This window comes from Lithobates pipiens, unplaced genomic scaffold (genome assembly GCF_037356315.1).
Source record: "Lithobates pipiens isolate NorthernLeopardFrog02 unplaced genomic scaffold, aLitPip1_a1.2 Scaffold_16, whole genome shotgun sequence".
Taxonomy (NCBI): Eukaryota; Metazoa; Chordata; class Amphibia; order Anura; family Ranidae; genus Lithobates; species Lithobates pipiens.
The window spans coordinates 151,264,873-151,292,062 of record NW_027507748.1 but is presented as its reverse complement, the minus strand read 5'-3'; the positions used below and the strand labels follow the sequence as shown (position 1 = coordinate 151,292,062).

Genomic DNA, 27,190 nt, shown 5'->3' with positions numbered 1-27,190 from the left:
CATGTGATCTGGAGGCTTATACAGTTCTCTAGCCCAGCCTTCATATTAGAAGCACACCCATTGTGTCAGCTAATGTTGACGTACAATAAAGTTTTGTCAAAAAAGGGAGAGAAAAAAAAATAGCAGCTCCAGCCAGTCGGCGTGACGTGGCTCAGGCTGAGTGAGGGGCAGACATGGAGGTGGCGGCGCTGGTGGCCGTGTCTGTGGTGCTCGGGGGGATCATTCTTCTGATGGCAGTGTGGCGACAGAAGGGGAGAGAGGTCAGCGAGGCGGAGCCGAGCGGTGAGTAGCTGTACAGTGCCGGGGAGCAGTGATAGGAGGGGTGCACTGAATGAATAAAGTGCATACGGTGCAGAGCCCTGCTATACTGCTACTGCTGGGGACAGGAATGTACACGGGAGGCTGCTGGGGACAGGCAAAAAAAAAAAAAAAAAACTTTATTTAAAAAATGGCATTCATTTATGCTACACGTTCCTTAATATAGTAACCACTATATAGTAGTTCTGTAACCACTTGCCACCCAGGCCAATTCTGACACTTCTCTCCTACATGTAATAATCATCATTTTTTATTTTGCAAGAAAATTACTCAGAACCCCCAAACATTACTATTTTTTTTAGCAGAGACCCTTGGGAATAAAATGGTGGTTATTGCAACCTTTTATCTCGCATGGTCTTTGCACAGTAAAACAAAAAAATATGATATTACGCCAAGTAAATAGATACCTAACGTGTTACGCTTTGAAATGTCTCCATTGTGGAATGGCGCCAAACTTTGGTACCTAAAAACCCCCATACGTGACCTTTTTAATTTATTTATTTATTTTTACAGGTTACCTGTTTAGAGTTAAAGAGGAGGTCTAGTGCTAGAATTATTGCTCTTACTCTAACATTCGTGGCAATACCACATATGTATGGATTGAATGTTGTTTACATATGTGTTCGCTTCTGCATGCAGGGACAGGGGCACTTTAAAAAATTTTTTATTTATTAGACTTTATTTTTTATTTTTTTATTTTTTTTTTGATCACTTCTTTTATTCCTATTACAAGGAATGTAAACATCCCTTGTAATAGGACTAGTGCATGACAAGTCCTTATTTACAGTGAGATATGGGGTAAAGACCACCCCACATTTCGCCTCTAGGCTGGGAAGCCTGAAATAAAAACGATCCTGTCTTCCCAGCTGAGGCGGAGTCATTTTCTCAAATGCAGAGGCCGGGCGTGATGTCATAACATCGCGCCTGGCCTCTAAAAGATTATAGAGATGTCTGGGGGCCCACTGGTCCACTGGATTCTTTATGGTGAACTTCCGGCATGGACCAATTCCTTCACCCTCTCGCCGATCGTACAGGAGCCGGGAGAAGCACCGGAGGGGGGCGGGGGGGGCACATCCCCTCCTGCTGCCTGAAAGAATGAACAAGCGGCTGAACAGCTGCTTTGATTGTTCTCACGGTGTAGGGAATTGCCGGGTCTAAAAGAAGATATCTGAATGATGCCTGTAGCTGCAGGCATCATTCAGATATCCCCACTCAAAGTCGACGACGCCATATGAAGTCGTTGGGCGGGAAATGGTTATAATTAATTTATTAATTAAAAATCGCAGATCACCGCCATTACTAGTAAAAAAATAAATAATAAAAATGCCATAAATCTTTCCCATAGTTTGTAGATGCTATAACTTTTGCGCAAACCAATCAATATACGCTTATTGCAATTTTTTTTTAACTAAAAATATGTAGAAGAATATATATTGGCCTAAACTGATGAAGAAATTTGTTTTTGTGTTTTATTTTTTTTTTTTTTTTTTATTATAGCAAAAAGTAAAAAATATTGTTTTTTTTTAATTTTTTTTATTTTTTTATTATTTTGCTTTTTTGTTTATAATAAAAACAGCAGAGGTGATCAAATGGCACCAAAAGAAAGCTCTTTTTGTGGGGGGAAAAAAAGGGTGCAAATTTCAGTTGGGTACATCATTGAAAGACCGCGCAATTGTCAGTTAAATCTACACAGCGACAAATTGTAAAAAGTGCTCTGGTAAGGAAGGGGGTAAAATCTTCCGGGGCTGAAGCAGTTAAAGTTGAAGTCCATGCAAAAACTAAAACTCTGCATCTATAGCCACCAACATTCTAATACTAACATAAAAGAGAAAATCGGTATACATGCCTTTTCTGCAGGCGATCCGACCTGATCTCCAGCGGAAGCTCTGCTGAGTACGTGTCCGACAACGGCTGTGAAATGAATGGGAAGTGACATCACCCATAGAATTATCCATTGGCGGACGTGTCTTCTGCACCCATCCACACAGCAAAGCCACGGCTGACAGCTCAGCGTGGGATCAGAGCTTCCACTGCTGGAGATCGTGTCGGATCGCCTGCAGGAAAGGTATGTATACTGACTTTATCTTCTCATTGCTAGATTCAATTTCAATGTTGGTGGCTATAGATGCAGGGATTTTAGTTTTTGCATGGACTTCCACTTTAAGTTACACTTTAAAGAGGAATTTCTGTCAGTTGTGCAAAAATTAAAAGCCAGCAGCTACAAAAACTGTTGACTTTTATTAAAGTACACCTTATTTTTTTATCAATTTCCCAAAGTGCACAAGGATCCATTGCCCCCCCCCCGGCAGACCCATTGGGACTTCAATGGATAGTGTTACTACTGGCTTCTCAATGTACATTGATTCCTTTCTGCAACCCCTAGCTCAGAATATTCAATCATACATACGAGACTCTATACATCTTATGGAACTTCTGTCCCCTTACACATAAACTCGTATGGAAAAATAACCCCTTTGCCAAGCACCTGGTATTTTATGGCAGGTACATTGACGACATTGTCATCATCTGGAATGGCCCTTTGTCCCTGGTTGATGAATTTGTCGCCCACTACAACGCCAATAACCTAGGACTTTACTTTTCAGCTGTTTGGAACAAGGATAGCCTGGCCTTCTTGGACCTCGAACTCAATCACGAACATGACAAAATCTTTGCCCATAACTATACGAAACTAACTGCAGGAAATTCATACCTTCACTTTGACAGCTGCTATCATCCTCAATGGGTTAAAAACATGCCTAAAGGACAGTTCTGTAGATTGAGGCAAAATTGCCCAAGAGATTGTGACTATATCTCCGAGAGTATACATCTTAAACAAAAGTTCCTTGAAAAAGGATATCCAGAAAAAATAGTAGATCAGGCCTACACAACTTTTCTCCCCAGAAAAAAAAACAAAAGCGTTAAACCCTCGGAGAAAACAATTGTTCGGTTTATCACAGGGTTTCATGGACAATATAAGAAGATCGAACACATCCTCAACAAACACTGGAATGTTTTAAAACAAGATCCTCATCTGATTACCACCCTACGTGAAAGACCCAAGGTTACTTATAGGAGGGCCTCAACACTAAAAAATAAAATAGCGCCAAGCAATCTAAAAAGCATCCAAAAAGGCAACCCCTTATGCCTAATCCCTCTTAAAGGGATGTATAGATGTAACAAACCCTTGTGTAAGACCTGTAATTTCATAAAACATGGACAAAAGAGTTTTACTCACAAAGAAAAGACCTACTATCTTGACAATTTTTACAACTGCTCCAGTGATTACGTTGTATACTGTCTTATATGTCCCTGCAAGCTGCTGTATGTTGGTCGCACCATTCGCCCACTGAGACAGCGCTTCGGTAAACACCGCCGCTTTGTGGAAGTTGGTTGCGATGAACACAGCGTGCCACGCCACTTTCTACAGCATCATGGCCAGTCCACGATGGGATTGTGGGTATGGGTTATAGAAGCCATACCCAGAAGTCTGCCTGAAGCCGAACGTTTCTCCAGATTATGCGAACGTGAAATGTTCTGGATATATACCCTGGATACCCTTGTGCCCAATGGGCTCAACGAGGAACTGGAAGTAAACCCCATTATATAATTCTTTAATCATTAATTATCCCCTGCTGATCACCATTGATATTATTACCATTACTGTGAATTATTTTTCTATTTCATTGACAATGGTGACTTGCCCCTTCGTTCATTATATCATATCCTCATATTTATCTTACAAAAATAATTTATTGCTACGTTTAATCAATTTATCCATACATAATATCATATACTTGATCATTTATTGCCACTTTTTGTTAATTAATTTCTTCATAACCCTTTGGATCACTCTGATATGATATATCAATCTGATCAACTCTTTGTATATCGATCGTCAAATTCACCTTATATTCTGCACATGAGCTATAAATTAAATCTATTTGTGTCCCATTTATTCAATAGCAATCCTGATGAAATGGCTTACACTATTAATCTTACAACCCAAATTGTTACTTTCAATTTATTTTAATGTCTATCCAGCATCCACTGTGTGTGTATACACGCATACACGTGTGTGTGTGTGTGTGTGTGTGTGTGTGTGTGTGTATATGTATATGTCTCTTTTTACCATCTGTGAATGCATATTTAGTGTTTTTAAATAATGTTACTCTTACCCTATTGCATTATTTCATGCCATATTTTAACTGCCATTATAGTATAATTACCAAGCATTCAGCCAACTGACACTTGTTTTCGGGCAGAGCCTTTAAATCTCGCCCATTCCTTGCCCCTGTACACTTTTTTTTTTTTTTTTTTTTTTTTTTAAGTTGCATCAGTTTATAGCACGCCATAATCTCTCGTCAACAAATTTGTGGCAAGTTTTACGCCCTTGTGATTTTTGGTGCCCTTCTTCTCATCGCCACTATTTTGCCTGTTGGCAGTGCTACTTTGACATCACATGCAATCCTTTTTCCTTTTTTCTTTTTTAACATCTTCCTCTATTTTATTTTTATTTATTTTATAAGAATTTCGAAAAAGTAGGAATATTAAAAAAATATGCTTCCTATTCCATAAACTTATATCTTCCCGTCCCCTCCCCCTCAGATCTCCCTCCCCAACCCCCCCCTCTCTCTCTCCGTCTCTCTCTCCCGCCCTCCCCCTCCTCTCTCCTCGGGACCACTCATTCTGGGACATTACCTTGTTTCTTTAAACTCCAACCATTTTCCCCATTTGCTATGATAGATTTCCACTTGATCTCCTCTTTTAAGTATTGATTCCTCCATTGATCTTAACCACTCTACTTTAGCTAACCATTCCCTCATGGATGGGGGTTCAACAGAGCCCCATCTCTTTGGGATCAGGCTTTTTGCAGCAATCAATAAGTGAGGTATCAATGAATTTTTATATTCCCCTATTGTTTTATCTGTGTCATGAAATAGACATGTCCAAGGATCTTTCTTTACCTGTTCCCCTGTTATCTGGAAGATGTTTCCTATTATTTTCTCCCAATAAGGGCCAATCTTACCACACTCCCACCAGATATGTGCAAAAGTTCCCACCTTATCACAACCCCTCCAGCATAGTGCTGATATGTCCGGCCTTCTCTTATGCGCTCTTTGTGGGACAATATACCATCTTGCCATTAATTTAAATGACATTTCCGCTGACATATTGTCCTTAGATATTGTACCTGCTATTCTTAAAATCTTCTTTCTACGTTCCTTATCTCCCAGAGTACCCAACTCTTCTTCCCATTTTTTCAAAAACAGTGGTTCTCCTGGTTCCTTTTCCTCCTCCAGAATTTTATAGATTTTGGACAAACTTTTTTTTTTACAGCTCGGGTCTGAAAGCATTCTCTCCATAGGTCTAAGATCTCCTTCCCCGCGAAGTGGTCGGGGTAGCGCCTGAACAAAATGTTTAATTTGTGCATATCTCCAGCTGTCTAATTTCCTACATCCCCATTTTTGTCTTATTTCTCCTAAAGTACAAACTCTGTCCCCATTCATCACATCTTTCAAAAAAATATCACCCCTTTTTGCCCATCTTGTGAAATAAACATATTCTTCCTTCCCTGGTTTAAAAAAACTTGTGTCTAATAAAGAAATTAAAGGTGAATTGTGCTGCCAGTGATTTAATTCGCCCACTTTATCCCATATTCTAAACAGATTAGTAGTTAGTGGGTTAGTGCTTCTCCCCAAGTCACGGTAGTCCCGAGGTATCCAGATCCTTTTTCCTAGATTAACTCCACTTTGTGTTTTCTCTATATTTACCCACCCTTTATCGCCTTTATCATACACCCAATCCACCACCCGTGAAATTACTGCTGCCTGATAGTATCTTCTAAAGTTCGGGGCGGCTAATCCCCCTTCTACTTTCCCCCTTTCCAGAGTCGCATATGAGATTCTAGGATTCCTACGTCCCCATATATGTTTTAAAATTAGGGTTTGGAGTTTCCTAAAGAACTCCTGCGGAACTTTTATTGGGATCATTTGGAACACATATATTAGTTTTGGTAAAATAAACATTTTCAACGCGTTTACTCTTCCTATTAGCGACAGGGGTTTATATCTCATGCGTTTAATACATTCTTTCACCCTATTTAATATATCTGTATAATTAGCTGCGTATGCGGATGACAATGTGGGTGTGATTTTTACTCCCAAGTACCTCAAATCTTCCCTACACCAGATGAAGGGGAAGAACCTCTGGAGTTCCTCTTGTTCTTTTTTTGGTACCGTTATGTTCAGAATCTCAGTTTTTGACATATTAATCTTGAAATTTGTCAGCTTCCCATATCTATGGATCTCCCTGATTATATTTGGCAAAGTCACCCTGAGATCCGAAACATAAAATAATATGTCATCCGCATACGCAGAGATCTTATACTCTTCTCCGCCCATTCTCACCCCCCTTATGTCTCCATTCTTCCTAATTGAAGCCAACAAGGGTTCCAAGGCGAGTATAAACAGCATTGGAGACAGGGGGCATCCCTGTCTAGTTCCATTGTATAGCTTCACTACCGGGGAGAGGTTACCGTTAATTTTAATTTTTGCCGACGGGCGGGAATAAAATGCTTTTATCCATCGTAATATTTTTTCTTTTAACCCCAAATATCTTAAAGTCTCAAACATGAAGCCCCAGTCTACCCTGTCGAATGCTTTTTCAGCATCCACCGATAACAGGGCGACTGGGGGTCCACTGCTCTCCACCCCATGAATCAACATTAGGGTTTTAAGACAATTATCCCTCCCCTCCCTGCCCGTAACAAACCCCGTTTGGTCCCTATGGACCCATTGGGGGAGCAACGGTTTCAATCTCTCTGCTATCACTTTTGAGAATATCTTCACATCCGTGTTCAGAAGAGAGATTGGTCTATAACTCCCAGGGGTTGTTGGCTCCTTCCCCTCCTTTAATATCAAAGTTATGTAAGCCATCAATGCCTCTTCCCTCAGATCTTCCCCTTCTGCAACTGCATTCATATACTCACATAATTTGGGGGCCAATATCTTTTCAAACTTTTTGTAATATAAAATTGGAAACCCATCCGGGCCTGGACTTTTCCCTATTGCCATCCCTCTTATTGCCCTCGCCACCTCGTCTACCGTGACCGGGGTCTCCAACATTTCCAGCTCTCCCTGTACACTTGAGAAAGGAGCGCGCATGCCCCATATTGGCCTCACGCATGCTCTGAAATGCGTTGTGTTTCCCCTGATCCCGCTGATGTCACACGCTGTTCCACGAGCAGACTTTCACCATCTCCTTCAAAGGAAACAGCCAGCTTCCTCTCTGGCTCCTTGCAGCTTTCATTGCCCGGAATCGGTACTCCTATGGACGCACTCTAGACACCGGCAACACCATCGTGGGATGTTAATCTCCATTGAGCACATCTGTACTTGCCCAAATGTAAGTGTTGGATACTTTTATTGTATTATGTATTAAACATTGCACTCAGGGCGCTTTGCTGTGCTTTTTTTCCCATGTCGATATCTTGAGTTCGCTTCACTCTTGAGAAGAACTGCCCTTAGTGCTTGTTATTCAATACTCTGTCATCTTCATCAAGTTTTCAAGATCCACTATTTCCTATAATTGATTGGACTTTTTATAATTGATTTTATATCCACCTCCAGCCCTGCATTTATTTATTTACTTTTATTGAATCTAATTGATTGCGAGCCACGATGCCGGTATCCTGAGTGCTAGCATTTTCAGTTTTTTTATTAAAAAGATGCCCACCTGTCCAAGAATCCAGCTCCGTCCTCACCAAGGCCAGTCGTTCGATTACCCAGTTCTGGCATGTTAACTGTGGGCACCTAGCTGTGACTTCAGGCAGCTTTGCATCCGGCTTCGTAGCATGTGTGAGCTACACTGCGCTTTGTGAATGGTCCCGCAGGCCTTCTGGGAGCTGTGATGTGTCCCAGAAGGTGGGGGAGAGAGAACTTCCAGTGGACCTACTGCACCGATCCAGCTGGAAGTGGGAGCTCATACCTGTCAAAGCTAGGTACCTGTTACAACCCCCATCCTTCAAAAAAAAAAAATTGTACTCCAAATATGGCAGGGAACAGGGGAGAAAAAAATTCTATTAATTATTTATTCTCTCATTAAAGTAGAACTGAAGGCAAAACCTATTTTTCCATTTTGGATAGAAAAAGGAAGGGTCATACCCCTATCATTATTATTATTTGCCATCTGTATCCCATTCGGGAGATTTCCTTTACTACCTGTCTGAAAGCCAAAGTGAAGTAAGAGGAAATCCCTGTGGTGTGTTTTTTTTTTATTTTTTTTTTTGTTTTTGTTTTTTACCAGAAAATGTATTTCCTCTATTTCTGAGGACAACCCAACCGTAAACAGGACAGAGGGTGAATCTCTGGGGGGCACAGACATCAATAAAAGCCTGGCAAGATATTCTAAACCATCTCCACTCTTATCTAAAACTAAATAAAAAAAAAAAGATACATCTTTATTTATACACTAAGAAAGATTTTACATCTACTTTACATGCTGATTCACACCAGAACGCAGTGCAGAAAACCTTCATTCCCTACCCGTTTCCCGCACCATGTTCCAAACAAACTGGGTGCACCTTCTGTCAATAGATTCCTATCAATGTCCCAAACGCAGATAGCAAACTGTGTTTTCCTGCACCAGATCGCATTGGTATCGCAGTATCACACAGTCAAGTTGCAGTGTGTTTTTTTTTTTTTTTTTTTTTTTTTTTTTTTTTTTAAAGGCTGTGCATGGGCTACTTTTTGGCGCAAACCAGTGTGATTTCAGCCTATTCAAATGAATGGGCTGAAAATCGCACTGAATCAAATTCCTGTGTGAACCGGTGCCCTGCTGTCCTCCCATCGGTTAGTGTCCGATGCCGAAGGAGATGGCGAAAGTCTCCGAAGATGAACGGCGCCTGCGCACTTAATAGTACCTTGTGCCCGGAGTCCAGGTTCAAGGCCCACCATGCAAGTGGACATACGGTAGATGATGTTAAACAGCACTTAGTAAGAGGGCCCCTCGCGGGCGCACTTCGCTCGCCATGCTTCAGGCACGGCCTTGCTTCACTCTGCAATTTTTTATTCTAACTCTATGTCCACTTGGATGGTGGGGCTTGAACCTGGACTCAGTGCGCAGGCGCCATTCATCTTCGGAGACCTTCGGCGTTTCCTTGTCCTCCGTACTACGCAAGCGACGGGGGACAGTATTCAACAAGACACCAGCACTAAAGTTGAACCCCTGGGAAAAGAAAACGTGACCCTTGCAATAAGGCTCCTCCAACACTGCAAGGGTTAAATGCTTGTCTTTGTCTGGGATACCAGGGAATATGACTCCTTACTTGCCTTATTCCTTACTCCCCAGGCAGCCAAAGTTCTCTTCTCTCCAATGCTCTGGCTACTACAACAGCTTGTTGCAGTTATCAGTCATTCTAAACTGCTACAAAGTTACTGTTGCAGTCCTGATACTGCAGATCACCAGCTTGTCCAGTGATCCTTGACATGAGATGCAGGTTTTTTTTGTTTTTTTGTTTTTTTTTTGATCATTGGAATTCTAACTAAGCCCTAGAGTGTGGCAATGGCTGGGCCAGCTTGTAAGCTTACTTGAAATACCAGGACAGTTCTGTGTAATTTGCTGGCACTATATAAATTCAAGCTATAATCTCCCTTTCTTTGCTTTGCTTTTTTTTTTTTCACCATTTTGTATACAAATGTGTTTTCTTGTGCTACTGTACTATATAAGGGCCAGTTCACACCACATGCAGTCCAGTGCGTTTTTGTTTTTGTTTTTCTGCATCAAATCACATGGATAGTAGGTTACATAGTTCACTCCAGTGTGGTCAGTTCAGTTCCAGAAAAAAACATTCTGCATTTTTCCTACACTAGACTATATTGGACCACAGTAAAAAGCATGAAAACACACTGGAATGCATCAAAAACGCACTGGGCCCCAGTGAAAAAAAAACAGGAGTAAAAAAGAAAAAAGCATCTGGAATGCATTTGGAAACGCATTAAAAATGCATCGAAAATGTGCTAAAAACGCGCATGCAGAAACACATCCAGACAGGGATCTGGAGTGTTTTTGTGGTGTGAATCAGCCCTAAAACTATTGCTTTTCATGACAGGAAAGCCCCTAAAATTATTAGAAAACAAGTTATTGCCATGAAAAGAAATCCTTATTTGTGCTGAAACTGCACATCAAAGCTGTCACCAGCCCACACGCTGAAATGTAGCATTTAAGTGTCTGACTGGTACGATTGGATCTTTAGAATTTGGATAATGTATATTCTAAATGAGCTAAAGTTTTAGCTCTGAGACCCCTTTCACACTGGGGCGCTTTGCAGGCGCTACAGCAAGAAAAATAGCGCCTGCAAATCACACTGAAAGAGCTGCTGCTGTGTCTCCAGTGTCAGAGCCCCGACGTTCTGGGCGCTGGCAGGACTGTAAAAAAAAAGTCCTGCTAGCAGCATCTTTGGAACGATGAAGGAGCGGTGTATACACAACTCCTTCCCATTGAGATTAATGGGGCAGTGTGGCTATAGCGCTGCAGCAGCGCTTTGCAGTGGTTTTAACCCTTTCTCGGCCGATGGCAGGGGATAAAACCGCCCCGCTAGCGGCTGCATACCGCCGGTAAAGCGACGCTTAAAATAGTGCTTTACCGCCGACGCCGCCCCCACCCCAGTGTGAAAGGGGCCTAAGAAAAGAGAACAAGTAGATCATCCTGTTTAGACAATGGTATCCATTTCCCCACTGTTTGCAGACCCATTATGCAATAAACTATGTGTTTTTGTATGACAGATCATTCCCTATGGAAAAGAAATTTGGTGTCTGCAGATACTTTCGTTTCTCACAGGTGTTAAGGCAGTAGTTGCCAACCAGTGGTCCATGGACCACTGACAGTCTGAGAAAATTTTTGGGGCTACCAGGGGGTTCTGCCTAAATCAAGGTTGTGGCGGATGTATACTGCCCAATGTTGTTTCCAGTGTTCTCAGTGCATGCTGACAGTCAATACTGTGAACTCAAAGGGAGCCATCCGGAGTAGTGCAGAGCATGGGAGGTGAAGGAGGAGGGGACTTCCGATGGCAGAGCTGATCAGAGAGTGTTGGAGGGAGCATGGACCTTGAGTACATGGCTGGATAAGGAGGTAAGATCCAATGATGAGTCAGTGTAAAACCTAGGACACAGTCTGAATGTCGAGCGGCATCAACATTCGGTCCATGTGTACTGTGGCTGGCTTCTGTCAGTGGGGCATGACTGAAAAAGATCTGCCGATCGGCTCCCTATGAGCACGCTCAGCTAATGGCTGAGAGTGCTGACCGGAGTGTTCTGGCGAGGGGGCCGTACCCCTGTCAATAAACAGTAGAACAGCAGGGGAGATCGCTGTACTAACATTGAAAAGTTAGTACAGCAACTCCTCCTGAACTGTCATGTTTTTTTTTTTCCATTCAGCGCTGCAGGGTTGAATAAAAAAAACGAATAGTGTTTACTAGGCTTAAGGCAGCAGTGTGATGCAAAGGGGGAGCAAAGAGCTGGGGCATTTAAAATTCATGTCCGCGAGATTCAAAGATGTGAGTTTTAATGGGCCAAAAGGTTGGCGACCACTATGTTAGGGAACATGTTGTTATGCTTTAAGTGTGTTTTACTGTTGTGTTCATTTACTTTTCAGATTACCAAGCCAATGGACAAGCTGTTCCAGAGAAGCAGCTATCTAAGAAGCAGAAACAGCAAAAACCACGTAAAGAAAAAACTCGGCAACACACCTTCACCCACCCTCTCCTGGCATCTGCCCTTAAGGTATTCTTATTCATGTTTAATGCACGTTTAAGGCTTACTTTAAATTGCTCAAGAGTTCTCTTGTTTATGCAGAGCAGCACATTTATTAAAGGATATGGCTAGCCATACTTGTTAAGAAATCACTAGCTTCCTCCATCTATGCAGAACTGAATGGACAGAGGAATCCCCCACTGCAGGCTATTGTATTCTGACAACTGCTGCTCTTGCAACTGGCAGAATACCCCAGCAGTGACTAATGGGCTCCTTGGATTGGCAGTCACTGTGACTGATTGGCTCCTTCGATATTCAAAGCTTATTGAGCCAGGTGGTGGCGACATGGCTACCCAAGTCTCGAATTTCAGCTAAATCACCAGAAATGAGTTGAAACTTGAGCGGGACAAGGCCAGCATAACTGCCCTTCAACCAAAGTGAACTTATCCGGTGTTCTATCAGAAAATGCAACCCGAAGTGACGTTCCGTCGTGGCCATCTGGGTAAACCTGCACTCTTCCACAGTAACCCTACAGTCAGAAGGCAGCAGTGGACATCTTTATATACCCACCTAAGTTTTGCATTTCACACTTATTTTTACCAATAAACTGAGCTAATATAGTGAAATAGAGTATTTTGGAAATCCGTCAAACTGTTTTGATGAATTTTAAAAGCAGCGGTGTTCTGTCACATTAGTGCAAACCTGTGAGATCAGCAGGCTTTTAAAATTCAACATCAAAACGGTGTCACAGATTTTCAAATACTGTATTTCACTATATAAGCTGAGTTTACTGGTAAAAATAAGTTTTAAATGCAAGACCTTCTGACTGTAGGCTTAATGTGGATGAGTGTGGGTGTACCAAGATGGCGCACTGGAACGACGCTTCGGTTACATTTTCAGATGGGTGGCAGCTTGCTGTCAGGACACAGGCACTTCTGCTGCTCTACCCCCGCCGTCCAATTCGGATCCCGCTCATCACAAAGCACATAGAGGAAAACTTGGAGGGAGGGGTTGTAGTTGGGGACAGAAGCAGAGTGGGTAAGTGTACTTTCCATTAAGGTACACTTACCCTTTAAGGGTCGTGAATAAATATCAGAAAGCCTTTGTCCAGTTCTTATGTAGGATTGGACAACTGTCTAGCTATGTATACTGTGTCTATGTCTGAAATAGATTGTTTTAGGGGAAATCTACTGGTCAGTGGAAATGAGTGAATTGATCCAGGTGGGACAGTTTAACCTATTTTAGGCGATGTAAATCCATGCAGGATATTAACACAAGTCTGCTATCTGGCAAGAGTCATGGGGGCAGCATTCATAATTAATAAATTCCTTGAAAAGTATCATATCTTTTAGTATTTATTCATTTCTGTTAGCCAGGTTGGAATTTTTCTGACGGAGGGCTTGTTTACTGACATCAATACTCATCCACTGGCAGCCTTATGCTGGGGCTACGTGTGAATATTTAATGGCGTGTTAGAAAGATGCTTAACCCCTTACTGACATCTGTTTCCATTGAAGTTAACGTACTGTATGTGAAGCAGTTGAAAAGATTTAGTCTTTTATTAAGAAGTAATTAAAATCTAACAGGTAGCGCTGCTTTAGAAAGTACATGGACAGCATGGGATTTCCTTTCAAATTTGTGTTCATCTGGTGTCTGGGTATTATATTTTACTATCTAGTGCAGGGGTCGGCAACCTTTATCCAATTAAAGACCAGGTTCTATGTATGTGAATGCACGGAGGACCGCATTCACCTGATAATAAATCAAGATAATATTTATCCTAACATAGTAATAATAACCGTACAGGCTTACCTCACTTTAAGGTGCTTCACTAATACAAAGCCAGTTCACTCTGAGGGATGAGCATGCAGGTTCACTCCCTCGAGGCTCTGGCATCACTGAAGCGATTTGTTTGTTTGACTTACACTCACCCTCTCCATTGCTCTCATGCAGCTCCAGCATGTCTCCTGACCCTTTCCCTGTAACACCCGGCCACTGATGCTGACATTATAAAGTGAAAACTGCCTTGCTGCACATTACCATGGTTTTCTGCCCACTAAATCTTGGATGTTTAGACTCTAGTGTCACCCGAGGTTGAACTCCTTGTTCACAGCAACACCTGCATGACAAATTAGGCATATTTGCTTGCTGAGGTGCTCTGTAAAAAAAAAAAAAAAAAAAAAGTAATTTTCTATTCAACTGTCTTGGAAGATTCGGCATCCACCTTTCTGCAATTTTTTTTTTTTTTCTCATGATTTGCAACTGTTATTACAATCATTGGACTCATAGCTAGAATTTTACTAATCTTCTCTAGCAATAGCATGGTACGTGTTTATACTGATCCTGGCTTGTACCAGGTGGCTGAGGATGACATGATTGAAACTGCCCCTGCACCTCTGGACCCCTTTACATTACACAGCCCTGCAACGCTGGTTCCCTTTACATTACACCGCCCCCTGCACCTCTGGACCCCTTTATATTACACAGCCCTGCAACGCAGGTTCCCTTTACATTACACCGCCCCCTGCACCTCTGGACCCCTTTACATTACACAGCCCTGCAACGCTGGTTCCCTTTACATTACACCACCCCCTGCACCTCTGGACCCCTTTACATTACACCACCCCCTGCACCTCTGGACCCCTTTACATTACACCACCCCCTGCACCTCTGGACCCCTTTACATTACACCATCCCCTGCACCTCTGGACCCCTTTACATTACACCACCCCCTGCACCTCTGGACCCTTTTACATTACACCACCCCCTAGACCTCTTTACATTACACTGCCCCCTGCACCTCTGGACCCCTTTACATTACACAGCCCCCCTGCATATTACACAGACCCTCCCTGCAGCTCTGCCCTTACCTACCTTGCCCCAAGCAGAGAGGGAGACAGAGCAGAGCAGGAAGCTGAATGAGAACATGGCAGATCAGACAACGGGAGCTTCCGGAGTTAATTTTTCATATTACCAAGCTGGTGATTGGTTGCTAGGACCACCTATCAACCATTCACCTGGAAGTTTAACTCCAGAAGTTCCCGCTGTCTTATCAGCACTGCTGTGTGTCTTTTCCCTTGTTCTTATTCAGCTTCCTACTCCCTGCTCCTCTCTGCCCTTACTTAAAATGTCCATGTGCCGTAGGTTGCCGACCCCTGATCTAGTGGATTTCTCTGTCTGTAGTAAAGCATCAGTGGCTAGAATATTGGGAGTGCATTGTAATGTAACTGCACTTTAATCTATTCTGGATCTATTGATAATTTTAATTGATGGTGTTTGGCTTTTATCCCGCAGGCTCATAGTGGAAATATAACTTGTTTGGATTTTAGCAGCAATGGAAAATATTTGGCTTCATGCTCCGATGACAGGACTGTCAGAATATGGAGCACCAAGGACTTCCTTGAGAGAGAGCACCGCTGCATGAGAGCCAATGTGGACTTCGACCATGCCACTCGCGTCCGCTTCAGCCCTGACTGCCGGTAATGTGCTCTCGTGCAAATAAAATATACACTTTTTTTTTTTAATTTTTATTTATTTTTTGAAGCTCAAAGCTGCTAAATGCTGAAATAATCATAAATTATTCAACATTACGAATACAAGAATCAGATCATGTGAATTGTAACATACAGTAAAGTGATTGCAAACCTGTGTAGAAATATTAATTGACTAAAATTTACTTTATTTTTTTCAGAACTTTTATAGTTTGGTTAGCTAATGGAGATACGATCAGAGTTTTTAAAATGACTAAAAAAGACGACTCCTTCATCTTTTCTGCCGCTCATGATGACTTCCCAAAGAGACACAAAGCTTCCATCATTAATATTGGAATAGCAGAAACAGGTATAAATAATACACAAAATACGTTTAATTGGAGCCATTCTAGCATTTATTCCAAGCTCTGTTAGCTTAAAGGTAATTAAGGTAATGATGTGAAAGGAGGTTAGACCCCTACTTCCTACTGGCTAAGCAGTACAGTAGTGGACTCCTGGGACTGATGTTGTGTTTTTTTTTTTTTTTTTTTTTTTTTTTTTAATGCTTCTTATCTGTATAAAGTTAAAACCCAAAAATCCTATGCATGTTGAAAAGACTTAAGCCAAGGTTCACACTAGTGTTGCTTTATAATTATGCCTTTTACAATGTGTCTGTGCAGAGCATTTGTACATGCGTTTATGATGCATTTTCATGCTTCATACTGTTTTTATTTTATTTTTTTTGGTAGGAGAAAATTATTGGAATTTTTACGCAGATCTCTGCCAAAAACTCCATAAAAATGCATGTGCGTGAGTTTTACATGCACTTTCCATGGTCTATGGGGCCAAAAATGCACTGTTGTGCACCAAAAAAGCATTTGCACCCTTTCAAAAAACGCATTGCATTGTGCTGCATTGCTGTGAACAGGCATCATAAAGAATATTGTAATTTCCATTGTTGTGCATGTCAGCACAACAGCAAACGCAATAGAAAATACACAAGTGTGAACGGGGGGCTGAAACAAAACACGTGCTTTACCACATCCAGTGAGCTCACATAACTGACTTGCTTTATATAAGTTAAGAAGTGCATTACTGGAACACATTGTAATATTGTGTTTCATATTGTTATGAAAACCCAACACATGTTAATGCTCACTATGCTTATGTGCACTGGATGGGGAAAAGAAGTTCCAGTCTGCACGTGGAAGCCTTCCTGTACACTGCCGACGAATGGAGTAGCTGTTTTATATTATGTTTGCACATACAGGTGATTTTGTCGAATACCAGTGGAGTCATTTTTATGGTCATATTGTTAAGGTGTATCTAAACCCAAGAACACAAATGTGAACTCGCTCACTGGTATCTATGAAGGAGCAGCATTGTCACCCTAGGCAAAACGTGTGAATATTGCAGATCACCACTTGCTCTTCCCATCTCCAAAACCTAGCCAAGAGGTGTTCTGTAGTCCACAGACTGGGAACAATGCTGACTAGTGCAGCAGAGCTTCCCAAAAAGTAAAAGGCACACTTAAGCAGGGCTTGACAAATCCTAGGTGCCAGGTCACCATGGCGAAAAGAAATGGCTTTCCAAATGCTTCCACACAATATTGCCAAACATACCGGGATAAGCGCAATAATTCTAGCACCAGGCCTCCTTAACACTAAACTGATGACCTATAGGGGACTTTTAAAGAGTCGCTTATGGAAAATATAGGGTACTGAAGTTTGTCACTGTTTCATGGGCGCACACAAATTTAAGGTTTGACACGGTTATCTATTTACTCGATGCAACCTCAGTTTTTATATTTTGCCAAAAAAAATTGTAATTTATTATGTTTTTGTGCCCCCTAACTTTTATATGTTTTATTACTGAACTTTTTTCAAGTATATGTGACATAAAAAAAAAAATTGGAAGTGCTACTGTTTTATTCTCTAGGGTGTCTGCTTTCAGAAAATAATGTTTTGGGGGTTTCATGTCTAGGCCTAAAATAGTTTTTTTTAAACGTGTACGAAAACTGATCTGGATGTGAAAGGGTTAAATTATCTAAGTTACCTTTGGGAGCATGTTACATGTTCTACCCATAAGCTCTGTTAAGAAAAAAAAAAAACTGGCTACTAACTTTTTTAGCTGGCTCCTAGATTTAAAGCAAATTTGTCAGGCCCTGCACTTAAAATGGTTGTATAGTAAATTTTGGGACTTTTACCTACAGGAAAGCCTATAATAAGGCTTACTCTGTAGGTAAAAAAAATATATATCTCCTAAACCTGTACAGTTTAGGAGATATTCCCCTCGCAATGCGCCGCTTACTGCAACGGCGCACGCGCACAGGGGATTCTCGGCTGAAAGTCCGGCAGACGCCAGACCTTGCCGGAAAGAAATCTCCCACGTACATGGGCGGCAGTGACGATATCGCGGCTCCGGCCACTCACAGCGCCGGGAGCCGCGATACCCGGAAGAAACGCAGAGGGAACATGTCAGCTCCCTCGGCGTGGATCGGGCCAGATGTCGGGGGCCTCGTTCTAAGGTAAGTATTTCATAATGAGCTAGTATGCGGTGCATACTAGCTCATTACGCCTTTTCCTTTGCAGGTGAGTAAAAAAAAAAACTTCAGCGGGTATACAACTGCTTTAAGGCATAGTCCACATGAAACATGCTCACATTCCTCAAACTGGCCCAAGTTATCTGAATTACGGGGTGCTTCCCCCTCCCGACATCTATTGATATTTGAATTTAGCACAGCTGTGTGTTTCTCCATCCGTACCGCCACATCATCCATTCACAGGAATCTCTGAATGGGAAGACTAGAAAGTCCCACCATGGCAGAGAGACTCTGAGATTGCACTGACACACATGCTGTGACATTGCCACACTTGTAGTCTTTTTTTTTTTTATTTTGTCCAGTCCCATAACAGGACCTCTGTATGGACATACAGTCAGGGGTGAATGATTCAGGAGCCTGTGCATTGCTCCCACAACATATTTATTGATTTGCAATGTAGAATTGAATGTAAATGCACATTTTTCTTTTTATTAATGTGGGTAAATGTATTTCTTTTGCAAAATGCAGACTGTGCCTTTTAAAAATAATCTGGGATCTAAGAGGGAAGCAGCATTCCTTAAATCACAATTAAGAAATAACATTTTGGCTTTTCCACAGGGAAGTTTATCATGACTGCATCAGATGATACCAGCATATTAATTTGGGATATGAAGGGAGAGGTGCTAGCTTCCATCAATACCAACCAGGTTGCAAATGCATATGCTACAGTTTCGCCTTGTGGGAGGTAAGAACAGTGTTTTTTTGTTTTTTTTTTTCACCACTGTTACATCTGCATGTACAGCAACTCCCAAAATGATTTTGCCTAATAATTGACCTACTTAAATACTTTAATACTAGTTATTGTGACTAACTGGGTTATATTTGTGGCCAAATTATTTTCTAAATCGAGAATTACTATTCATATTGGCTGATCTTTGACCTTGCTGATCTTTCTCTGCTGCATAATCTAGAATAGTAGTTTCTCCAGCCAAGGTTCGTATTTCAGGACCTCTTTTAGTGGTAATCTTTCAGGAAGCTGAGGGGCGGAGGGGAATAATGATGCATAATGGGCCATTTTAAGATCTCGTGCACACTGGGCATAAATAAAGGCTGAAGCAACTCTGTGTTGGCCTATGTGTCCATGCACAGTGTTTACAGGCATATTTGTAGAGGAGCGTTTACAGGCTGAAAAATATGAATAAATATACAAGTGCATTTTTAAAAAGATCTTTGGGCTGAAAAAATGAATGATGCAACTAAACACATCTGAACATGGCATTTAGGCATGTCGCACATTTTTAAGTGTACATCTTTCTAGTGTTTTGGGGTAAAACACATATAAATGCAAACGTACATACACGCACCTTAACATGTGTACTATATGCTCCATAGGAGTGTTTTTATACTGCTTTTTCTGCTGCCTAGCCACACTAATTTACTCCAAAAGTAGCACCTTGTTTCAGAATAACGTTTTCTAAGATTAGTGCATAATGAAGAGAGACTCTGTATTGATTAATACAGGGACACAGTACAAACGTTTATTCAAAAGCAAGTTAATGGATGAATTGCAATCCAAAAGTTCATAGATCAAGTCACTTATGCGAAAAGTATAAACATAAATAGTGTGAATATATATTTTAACACTTATTGTACTAGAGTATATTAACAGCATGCACAGTATGTAGATATTTAAAACCAAAAGTCAGTAAAGGGATCCCCAAGACAAATGCATTTATTATGCTCAACTTGGTGTTGCTCGCTGAGCACTTGGTAATAGAATTGTATTTTTTAAGCACTGTAAAATATTTGGTATACCAATTGAGCACTCTGGTATCACTACTTTCTTCTTAATGCGTATTTTATTCTAAGGTTTGTTGCAAGCTGTGGATTTACTTCAGATGTGAAGGTTTGGGAGGTTTGCTTCGGTAAGGCGGGGGAGTTCCGAGAAGTGTGTCGGGCATTCGAGTTGAAAGGCCACTCTGCCGGTGTATGTGGATTTGCTTTCTCCAATGACTCAAGAAGGTTAGTAGATTTGTAATCTGTACCTCCTGTGCATTATACTCTCATGTGAAATGACTATATGGGAGAAATGAATTCTAGAGAGATAATTGTCCCATTCCCATTACATAATGATTCTACGGCAAAAAAACATTAAAGGGTGAAGGAACCCCTAAGAAAAAGAGAGAAAAAAAAAAAAGAAGGAAGCTACGAAATGACCATGCAGCTTAAGCAATGGATTTTATTACACATAAAAAATTGTTTACAAAAAACTAGGTAAAACCACTATCCGGCTTCCTTGATCCGTGAAGCTCATGTGATTGGGCGAAACATCCGTCACGACACCACGGCAGTGATGCTTTGACATCATGGGTGACACGGTTCAACACGCTTGCACATGCTCTGTGTACAAAAGGACAGCGGGATCCATTTTGGGGAAGGGACGCTGAGGCAGCTTTTCAGTGAATGGACCACACGAGTCCCACGCTCTAGCATTCCTGACCCAGGATTCAAGTGAAGGCAGCTGACAAGACTTGGCCCCTGTGATCTGCATACGGACAGCGGGCTCCAATTGGGACACTGGGGATACTACCTGTGATAGGCTATCCTTGCCATATGGTCAGGTGAGCGGACCGATCGGCCCTTACTGTTTTGCCTACTTATGTGCACTTTTCTTCACCTCAGAGACTTAATACTATGACTAAACCTGCGTGTCTTGACACATCTCTGTACATCCTTGGCCAACTAGTCAGTCTTGAGCATACAAACTCTGAGGAGCTGATAATTTGTGGGTACATTTAGCAATCATGCAACTCTGAGATTGTTTATGAGAAGCCTGCATCTCATTATGAATGTTTAGTTTGCTCCAAATGTTTCCCGGGAAAAGCTATTTAATGGTGTCAAGGACCTGTTTAGCGTACTACAACTTAACACTTGCTTATCTATCCCGGATGGGAATTCCTGTTGGCTACTAGGTAGCAAGAACTGTTTGCATATGCTGGCAGTGCGTGTCACCAATTATGTGCTAATTGCATTTCTACAACCTGTTATATACCACCAGAATGAGGATACTAGTAGAGTATAGGAAGTGTGCATGATGTGATGCAGCTGCAACATTATAGACAACGTTGTCTTTTTAACCAAGCCTAGGTGTTGGTGGTTTTACCTAGTTTTTTTAATCAATTTTTTATGTGTTATAAAATCCCTTTCTTAAGCTGCAAGGTCAGTTTTGTAACTTCCTTTTTTTTTTTTTTTTTATAAGGGGTCCTTTACCCCTTAATGCTTTTTTGCTGTATGCCTTTTTGAGTTGCGCAGACTGCACCATTCTCGGTAAGTCAGCAAATCAAAGGGACACTGCACCTGCCCATATGTAATATAGTGTATATATTTTAGTGAGTTGATGGCATCCTCATTTTGACATAATGATTCTACAGCTGCATAGAGGTTTGTATATTCCAACAAAATGACAATCCAAAACACACCTAAGTGTGTGAGTGGATGGCGTGTTCTAACTCTTGTGACCAACAGAACTAGGCTTATTTGTCTCCCTTACGCTGTATGTTAGTGGTCCAGATTAAGGATGACCTAAGCTAAGTTTGGTCCGATCCCAAAGGAAAATGTCAGTTAGTTGTGGCCGTGAAATACCCCAACCAGAGTCGTACATAGCAAAGGGGTTGAGATGCTAGTGACTTCTTTGACCTTATATGGCTACATGGTTATATTTGGTCGAACTTTGTCAAAATATGGTTATATGGCCATATTATGTTAATGTCTCCAGCATCCCTGCCTCTTTTACATGCCGCTGCCGGGCGGAGAATTCCACAGTCGCAGCTGTATGAGCTGGCAGCCTGCTGTCCTGTGACTGTCACCCGTGGGTTTGGGCTGATCTGAGTTAAGCTTGAACCTTATTTGACCCTTAATCCAGATGTACTGTCGTTGTATGATCTACAACCATGTATTTTATTTTTTTTGTTCTTTTTGAGGGGGAACTAACAAGACTCGCACCATTTTGTTTTTTGCTAAATAATCTTTACTATGTAAGAACCCTTGAATGTATGCATAAGCCCTAATAATGCACAGAACTATTGACCAATGTTCATTGGTTGTATTACGTATCCTTTCACACATGCGATATCCTTCCTTTTATGCAACAACACTGTTGTTTAGACTTCATATTCCTAACCTTCTGTAGATCTTGAAACTGGATAACCTATACTTGTGTACTTTATTTTATAATTTATTTTATTAATAAAATTTTAATCTACAATGACTAGTTAGAAACGGAAAGATTACATTGGAATGGTAATAAAATATTTGGGTAGCTCTGACTCATAGTGCACACAGAGCAACATCAGATTTTGTTCTGAACTAGAGGTGCCTGCCATGTAAAAGGGGAGGGAACCATTTTTAAAAGCAGGAATATATAAAGATTCTTGGCTAGTTACAAAGAATATATTTGGCAAAGGAGTTATCCACAGACAGGTTATCTACACTTTTGTACGTATTCCACATTTTTTGTTTTATTCTTATTAGGCCAATTTCACATGAGGCGGACTCCACCAAGAGCCTGCTCCTCTGGATCTGTCCGCTGATCCCTGCTGAGCAGGCAGATGACTGAGTCCGTGTCCACTCCACTTATGCAGAGCGGACAGACACAGCCCATTCTCCTCTATGGGTGGTTGGATGTAAATGGATCGCCTGTCTGTTTACACTCAACTGCCACCCGATCCAACCAGACAGGAGAACGGATCCCCTACATCTATTTTTAGTGGATCGGATTGGATTGGCTATAAGATGCCGTGCCATAGAGGAGAATGGCAGTTCAGATTGGGTCCACCTGTACATTTTTCAGGCAGACCCGATTGGACCACTTGTTTAAAAGGGGTCTTTAGTCTGTTAAATAATGTGAACGGTAATGGCACATTTAACTTTGTACAAACAAGCCATTTTTTTTTGTATGTTCCTGTAAAGGATGTGTTAAAACTTTTATACTAGACTGCATCTTTAAAAAGACAGATCTCTTTTTGTTTGTTCAAATACTTCTACTATTTACCTAATTTGTTCATTAACAGGATGGCAACTGTATCTAAAGACGGAACATGGAAGCTCTGGAATACAGATGTGGAGTACAAGAAGCAGCAGGACCCCTATTTGCTGTTCACAGGACAATGGTGTGGGAGAGAGCCTTGCCGCATAGCATTGTCTCCTGATGGCCGTGTTGTTGCCATTGCCAGTGTCTCAGATATCACAGTGTACAATGCACAAACAGGGCAGATAGAGGAAGAATTCCATATGGTACATGGAGAGATAATCTCAGACCTTGGTTTTGACACTACCAATAGATTCATAGTCTCCACTGGAGATCGAGCTATCCGTGTATTCCATAATACAGCTGGATACAGAGCGGCTATTGTCGACCTGAAGGAGCTGCTAAAGAAAGCCACTAACAAGGGCATGAAGGACAGGCTACAGCAGCAAATTAAAGATGCTCAGAGTGCATTAGATGCTGTGTACAAACAGGGAAAGTGATCGACTCTGTTTTTTTACCATTTTTTTTATTAAAAGAAATTAAAACATTTAAATTAAAATATTTCTGCGGAACTTGCTAATATATGCTTTGCCAGCTATTTTGGTTGCGTGTGTGTTCAGTGGCCTCATGACTGATGTAAAAATGAATCTGTACTTTGCCCATGTAGGGTAAACACAGGTTCATATGAATGCAGACTTCCCCAGTGCCTTGTATTTGCCTCCCATTTGCTTTCCTGGTCATCCATTCAGGCACCAGGAGAGAAACGAAAGCAATGTGTGTAAATTGTGAGTCACTAAAGTTGTAACTAACGCAGGATTTTGGACCGCCCAAGTGATGCTATTGCTTGACTGGGCACAGTAACGGCAAACGTTTTGTATTTCCCTGAGTTGGCAAAACACAGGTTTACTTGAAAAAATGGCCTCTCCTTGTATTAGAGCTTATTCACACCAGCCCAGTCCCCTGCAGTGGAACACCACTCTTCCTATCAACGCTGATTATTTTTAATCCTCATGCTGCTAGCATTAGTAAATCAATAGGAAAATATATCCTAATTGTTTTTTTTAAACTTTTTATTATATACATTTCTTCAGTTACTTCCTGGTTTCCTGCCTAAGCAATGATGTCATACATCTTCATGAGAGGAGGAGGGGTTTTCTCAGCTAAGCACACTCTCCATTGGGGAGTTTGCTTTGAGTATTAAAAATTAATCAAATGGTGTTTTTGGTTTGTGATGCTAAGATACAGTAAAAAAACCACTTTAACACGTTTTTTTTTTTTTTTTTCACAGTCTGTTCATTTGAGTAGGCTGCATAACTCATTAAACCAAAATTCCAACATTGTTGGCAGCGCACTCCAATCCACACTATGGTCTCCGCTTGCTCAGCGGGGATGGGAATCCCTCCACCGAGCAGACAAGACAGGTCTGTGTCCAATCCACTATACAAAGTGGCCAATCGTTTGGAAACAGACCTGCCCATTTCCATCCGATCTGCTAGATGGATGGGGAATAGGACCTGTGTGAAAGGGGCCTTACATGTTGCTGTGCTGCAGCTCAGGTGCTTTCGAGTGTTATTCACTGTGACTATGTAAATCTTCCTGCCTGCCTCAGATGGACATCTCAGTCCTTAACTGGAGCTCAAGAATTGCTTTTTAATAATAAAAGGTAAAGCTTTTTATGAAAAATTATACTGTTGCTGTATGTTGTGACGTGTTGGGAATTTTGGGAAAATTACTGACAGGCCCATTTTGAAATGAAACCAGTTTACAGTTTCAGTAAATTGCAAACCCCTTTCTTAATCAGACATTTTTTATTAAAAAAAATAAAAATAAAGGATGGAGAGTGGTCTGGCTTTGCATGGAGTAGGAAGAAGCTTCAGAACAGGTTGACTGAATACGAACCCTGCATCAAGCAAGTGAGGGGCTAGATACCCTTGATGCAGCACTCGGCAGAACACTAGACCAGCCAGCTTCAAGCATTACACCAGGATGACCTGAAAACCCGTATGAAGGACATTTAGTATAGGCTCATATACACTATAATAAAATCGGGTGAACATTTTCATCCAAAGAATATTCGTACAATTTTCATAGTGTGTACGCAACATTCGACAGCTGATTCCGAATTTTGTACGAAAATTCCCGAAGGGACAACATTTTTCTCATACGGGAACAGAACGAACGATTTTTATTTTAGTGGGTACCATTTTCATACAAGAAAAAAAAATCAGAAAAGAAAGACTGCACATGATCAGAAACCATAAACAACAAGAAAAAGCCTTTGTTGTATGAGAATTTTCTTGAATATTCATACAAATTTTCATTAATGTGCATGGTAACCAATCGGCATAAAACTTCAATTAAAAGGGAAGTTCTGAATTGTAAAAATAACAAATATTTATACTCCCCTAGGTGGATGCAGCATCGATCCGACACTGCATCTGTACCCCACTGTCTCTGCAGTGAGAACTGAGCAATCCAACACCGCTGATTGCTTAGCTCTCTCCCCTCAGCTGTGAGCAGAAAGCTGTGACTGTCAGTCAGCAGGTCTCTGCTTTCCCCTCTAGTGCTTACTGGAGCGATGTGCTGAAGAGCGAGTGAGTGGGAGGGGCTGGTTCAGGCACTCAGTGGATCACTGGGCGCCTGAGCCAGCTGCCAGTCCAGTCTTCTGGGTGGATCCTGACTCTAAAGTCGGGATCTTTCCCCAGCCTGGACCGGCTGAGTGATATCAGCTGAGAGTGGGCCACAGGAGTACAGAACAAACTGAACTCCTGTGATCCATAGCTTTGGCCATACTTCTTCTTTTTAAAGTGTTTGTAAACCTAAAAAAAAGGAGGGGATCCTGTTCCTTCAAAGCAGGTTTATATAGCACATTTCTTGTGCTGTGTACTTTGGCCCCCTGTATCATCTAAAATGCCTGGTTATGCCCCCCCCCCCCGTAAACTGACCACAGTTTATTATGGCTGCTGAGCCCTGACACTGTGGTCAGTTTACGTGCCTCCGTCAGGTCTCCTCTGTCCTCCCTCCCTGCCTGTCAGCTCTTTGTCAGGGCCCGCCCCCCTCCTGCTGCTGAAATAACAGTAAAAAGTACATGCAGTCCCCTCTGTTAGAAAACGTTCCATGCTGTAGTGTCTGTGCTTTGTAAACAAAATGCCCATTGCTACCCTTTTTCACAGCAGCGCTCACGTGACTCCTCGCTGCTCTCCGGCTGACGTCTCGGCTCTCTCCTCCTGACTGACATCGGTGGGGGATTCTCGGCTCCTCCCACTGTAGCTGTCAGGTTAGGAGAGGGACAGCAATGAGTCACGTGAGCGCCAAGCAGCACTGTGAAATAAGGTGGTAATGAGCATATTTCTTACAAAGCAGGCACTGGGGCATAGAATGTTTTCTAACAGAGGGGATTGCATGTACTTTATACAGTGGCTTAACAACCACTTTAAGCGTTGACAATAAAACCTAGGACCTGATTGGTTACTATGTACAGCTGCACCAGATTCTGTGTGCACCAGTTTTAGTAAATCTCGCCCTTGCATCAGAGCAATCTCAGGTCTGTGGGGCTACTGGGGTTCTTGGAAGACCTACTTACCTGCACTTTTGGCCAAGAGCGCTTCCCTATTACATTTGCATGGAAGCATGATCACTGCACTTGTGACCCAACCAGGAGCTCCTATGTGCACTTTTAAAATTGCTACATTTTTACTCTTCAAAGAGTGGGACACAATACTCTGACTCAGGGCCCTATCACACAGGCTCTCCGATCAGGTCTGCCTGCCAGTTTTTCAGGCAGACCTGATTGGACACTGTATTGTCCTCTATGGAATGGCGGATGTCAGCAGACACATGTCACCCCACCGCCATCCGATCCAATCCTGTCTGCCAAAAACAGACGGATGGTAGTCCTATTTTCCATCGGTCCACCAGATCGGATGGAAATGGACAGTGAAACTGTGGAGAGCGGGACTGTGTCTGCTGTGCACAGCAGCGGAGCAGACAAAGATCTATCATCCGTCTGCTCAGCGAATCTGTGTAAAAAAACCAAAATGTAAACAGTGTTCAAATCACGTGAGGTATTGCTGCAATCATCAGATCG

The 27,190-nt window shown here is 41.8% G+C and overlaps 1 protein-coding gene across 2 annotated transcripts; it reads left to right on the top strand.

The window, feature by feature from the left end:
- The first annotated feature begins 73 nt into the window (after positions 1–73).
- On the top strand, positions 74–23,662 carry TBL2 (transducin beta like 2). 2 transcript variants are annotated; one of them, XM_077480621.1, is made up of 7 exons: positions 115–282; positions 11,968–12,095; positions 15,360–15,544; positions 15,757–15,905; positions 18,696–18,822; positions 19,947–20,099; positions 23,147–23,662. In XM_077480621.1, exons 1-7 carry the CDS (start codon positions 174–176, stop codon positions 23,601–23,603), a joined length of 1,308 nt encoding a protein of 435 aa, XP_077336747.1. In that variant the 5' UTR covers positions 115–173; the 3' UTR covers positions 23,604–23,662. The 2 variants fall into 2 exon arrangements, with proteins under 2 accessions (XP_077336748.1, XP_077336747.1); XM_077480622.1 differs by lacking the exons at positions 11,968–12,095; positions 15,360–15,544; positions 15,757–15,905; ... (1 more) ...; positions 19,947–20,099; positions 23,147–23,662 and adding an exon at positions 2,922–4,613 and having other exon boundaries at positions 74–282.
- The last annotated feature ends 3,528 nt before the right edge of the window (positions 23,663–27,190 follow it).

Excerpts from the sequence above, each read along its gene's own strand:
- TBL2 (XM_077480621.1), top strand. The coding sequence starts at position 174 with ATGGAGGTGGCGGCGCTGGTGGCCGTGTCTGTGGTGCTCGGGGGGATC. Across the intron at positions 15,545-15,756 it reads CGCTTCAGCCCTGACTGCCG|AACTTTTATAGTTTGGTTAG; the intron begins GTAATGTGCTCT and ends TATTTTTTTCAG. Across the intron at positions 18,823-19,946 it reads ACAGTTTCGCCTTGTGGGAG|GTTTGTTGCAAGCTGTGGAT; the intron begins GTAAGAACAGTG and ends TTTTATTCTAAG.